The sequence below is a fragment of the Oratosquilla oratoria genome, chromosome 23 (assembly GCF_046742065.1).
Source record: "Oratosquilla oratoria isolate Oo_2021 chromosome 23, ASM4674206v1, whole genome shotgun sequence".
NCBI classification, from domain to species: Eukaryota; Metazoa; Arthropoda; class Malacostraca; order Stomatopoda; family Squillidae; genus Oratosquilla; species Oratosquilla oratoria.
Genome location: NC_134799.1, coordinates 41838463 through 41842329, shown reverse-complemented (window position 1 = coordinate 41842329; position 3867 = coordinate 41838463). Strand labels below are relative to the sequence as shown.

The following is a 3867-nucleotide window of genomic DNA, read 5'->3' as shown; positions in this document are numbered from 1 at the left end:
GGAATTCAGCTTACAGTTGGATGAATCAACCGACGTCAGTGACAATGCTCAGCTCTTGGTATATGTGCGGCACCAAGGAAAGAGTGACATTGAAGAGGACTTCCTGTCCTGTAAACAAATGGAGACGACAACAACGGGTGAAGACCTGTTCATATTGGTTGACAGCTTCTTCAAAGAAGTAGATCTCAGATGGGATCAGTGCTTCAGTGGGTGCTAGCATGGAGCACCTGCAATGCTATGGGCACGCCAGTGTTTCACTGCTTGGGTAAAAGAGGTCAACCGGGAAAACCTTACCTCTGGAAAAATGTCAATTGAGCTTAACACTGTTATGGTAGATATGATTCAAATAGTGGGCTTTATTAGATCATCAGCCCTGAATTCAAGGCTATTCAATCAGATGTGCTCTGATATTCAATTAGAATTTGAGCACCTGCTTTACTGCTCATCTGTCAGGTGGTTGTTCCGAGGGAAAGTGCTTCAGAGGGTGCTTGATGCGCGTGCAGAAGTTGAAATTTTCTTGAACGAGAAGAAACACGCACTGTCATCCAAGCTTTCAGATCCGGGGTGGTTGGTTAAACTGGCATATCAATCAGATATATTTTCAGAGTTGAATTTGCTGAATATGTCCATGCAAGGAAAAGATGGAACTCCTATCTCTGTGCCAGAAAAATTCAAGTCTTTCAAGGCAAAGATGAGGTTGTGGAAGGAAAAGATCGAACAGGGAACCACGCGTTCTTTTCCACTATTGAACCTTTTTCTGGAAGATGAAGAGGACGCCTCACTTCTAGACATACAAAATGTCATTGTTGGGCACCTTAAGAAATTGAGTGGAGAGTTTGACAGGTAATTTCCGAACGTAAGGCTGCATGAGAAGTATAAATGTGTTCGCAGACCTTTCGAAGTCCACGCAGAGGACCTTTCAGAAGAAGAGTCTTCTGTCCACAATCTGCAAGAGAAGCTCGTCGAGGTGCAGCATGACGAAACTCTTGATTTCAACTTTTAGCGCCAAACATTAGATGTGTTCTAGACTGCTGTGAAGAAAGAGAAACCAGTTCTTGGATGCAAAGGTGTGCAAGTGTTGTTGCCTTTTGCTACTTGTGCTACTTTGCTACTTACCACTTGCTACCTGGATTTGCAGCTCTGACAGCCATCAAAATAAAACACAAAAATCAGTTGCAACCGGAACATGATTGCTCCCATTGAAAGCACTTGATTATTACATAAAAAAATCCCACTTTTAATCTGTTTTTGTGGAATTTGATATAATATTATTCAAGAAGTGGTTCTTTTGATTAATATCAATTTTTCAGAATCATATTACTATAATAAAATTCAATGATACTAACTTTGTCTTCTATAGTTTTACATTACCTTTCTTACACTTATATTTATTATACTTGCCCCTTACTTTTTACAGTCAATAACTAGTCATATATATCAACACATATACAAATATATTACTGGGGTCATGGTCATATCATGAGGATCATATTGGGGTCGCCTGAAAAAAGGTAGGGAAACGCATATATATATATGTATATATATATATATATATATATATATATATATATATACATACATACATATATATATATATATATATATATATATATATATATATATATATAAATATATGATTTGTACATATATCAGACTTCATTAGAATTAGTTCAGAGGTGTACGACTGGATAGTATTGGTCACAAAACATTTGTTTTCACTAAATTATAGTTACACTATAAATTGATGTCATTACAAATACCTCTTTATTATCTTTTACATTAATGTGCACTAAAGGTGTCCCAAGGGATATTTCTTCGATTCAATCACACATTTTGTCAAAAAAAAAAAAAAAATTCTTTTAAATCTCCATTGTATAAATTATAATTGATTCTGAGAAGGTTTAGTTGCTGCGTTCAATACTCACTATGGCCATACTTCAATCATGAATTGCTACTGGCATACTCTTTTACAATTTTTTAGCTTAATGCGTTGTATCTGTTTGTTCATTTATCTATGTATATGTTTATTCCTTTATTTACTCTCTCTCTCTCTTTCTCTTTCTTTTTCTCTGTCTGTCTGTCTGTCTGTCTGTCTGTCTGTCTGTCTCTCTCTCTCTCTCTCTCTCTCTCTCTCTCTCTCTCTCTCTCTCTCTCTCTCTCTCTCTCTCTCTCTCTCTCTCTCTCTCTCTCTCTCTCTCTCTCTCTCTCTCTCTCTCTCTCTCTCTCTTCCTTCCCCCCCTCTCTCTCTCTCTCTCTCTCTCTCTCTCTCTCTCTCTCTCTCTCTCTCTCTCTCTCTCTCTCTCTCTCTCTCTCTCTCTCTCTCTCTCTCTCTCTCTCTCTCTCTTTCTCTACCTCTCTCTCTCTCTCTCTCTCTCTCTCTCTCTCTCTCTCTCTCTCTCTCTCTCTCTCTCTCTCTCTCTCTTTTTTTCTCTCTCTTTCATCCTTCATTAACTTAAACTTTTCTTATCACGTTTATCTACCTACTAACCGTCTTTGTTCTTCTTTGGCGCTTATTCTTTTGTTTAATTTCTCCTTCTACTTCCACAATTGACTCACAAATGATAAATCATCTTCATCTTTCTCCCCCCTCAACGCCTATCTGGCATATCAAAAACACAAGAATTCCTTTTGTTTACATACTTTTAGAAAGACAAATCATCAACAGTTTACGTAAATGCTGTGTATTTATTTTCTGTTGCGTCGGAACCTAGGCAGTAAGTTACAGCAAGATATACTGGGTCCGGGGCCATTACTTTTGTTTTGCTCGCTGTGATAGCTAGAGTACATGGCAGTATCCAATACCCATCGAGAAACGGACCCAGTTCTCATATTTAAAGAACCTTGAAATGATTACTGAGCACTGACATTTGTGGTTGCGTTGTTGTAAAGGTCCTTGCCTCGAACACTGTAAGCAAATCTGTTTAATCAAGCTGCCAATACGAGTGTATACTTGTTGGATGACTTTCTTGATTACAATACAAGTATACGGACTCCATGAGAGCAGACAACAAACACTTGCCCCCTTGGACTTAATGTCTCGAGACCAAATCCTGCAAACAGTGCCGTTTCATATATGTATACATATACATATACATATGTTTAATAAAACCACTTGGAAAATAAAATGAAAGCACTGTTGAGCTAGTAAGGCCACAATAGACCTGTCCTAATTCCCTCTAATGTATCTTATTTCTATACATATATATTGTCACTGTTTCCTTATTTTGTACCTGTGAAAATGTCTTAAATAGACGAAAACGTTCGATCACCTTTTAATTTATTTTCCAAGTGATTTTATTACACATTTTGTGAATCACGTATTTTTGTGATTTACTCGCATATATATACATATACATATACATATACATATACATATACATATACATATACATATTCATATAAATATACATATACATATATATGTACATATACATATACATATACATATACATATACATATACATATACATATACATATACATATACATATAATATACATATACATATACATATATATATATATATATACAAATACATATACATTTGTATATACATGTAGTTTAACACATACATACATGTATATGAATATATATATATATATATATATGTGTGTGTGTGTGTATATATGTATATATATATGTGTCTATATATATATATATATATATATATATAAATATATATATATATATATATACATATATATATGGTGGAAACGTAGAAAACACCAGACTCAGAAGTAGGTAATTTATTCCCGACGTTTCGAGTCCTGCCCGGGACTTGTCATCAGGGGATACAATGGGATACAAAAATCACATGCTCTAAATATACGAGTAGCCGTGCCCGCCGGAGGGCATGGCTACTCGTATA

General features: G+C 35.7%; 1 protein-coding gene across 1 annotated transcript; it reads left to right on the top strand.

Moving 5' to 3' along the window:
- Positions 1-304: 304 nt before the first annotated feature.
- Positions 305-1003, top strand: LOC143037777 (protein FAM200B-like). The gene is made up of 2 exons (XM_076206330.1): positions 305-843; positions 892-1003. The coding sequence occupies exons 1-2, from the start codon at positions 305-307 to the stop codon at positions 1001-1003; spliced, it is 651 nt and encodes a 216-aa protein (XP_076062445.1).
- Positions 1004-3867: the final 2864 nt, after the last annotated feature.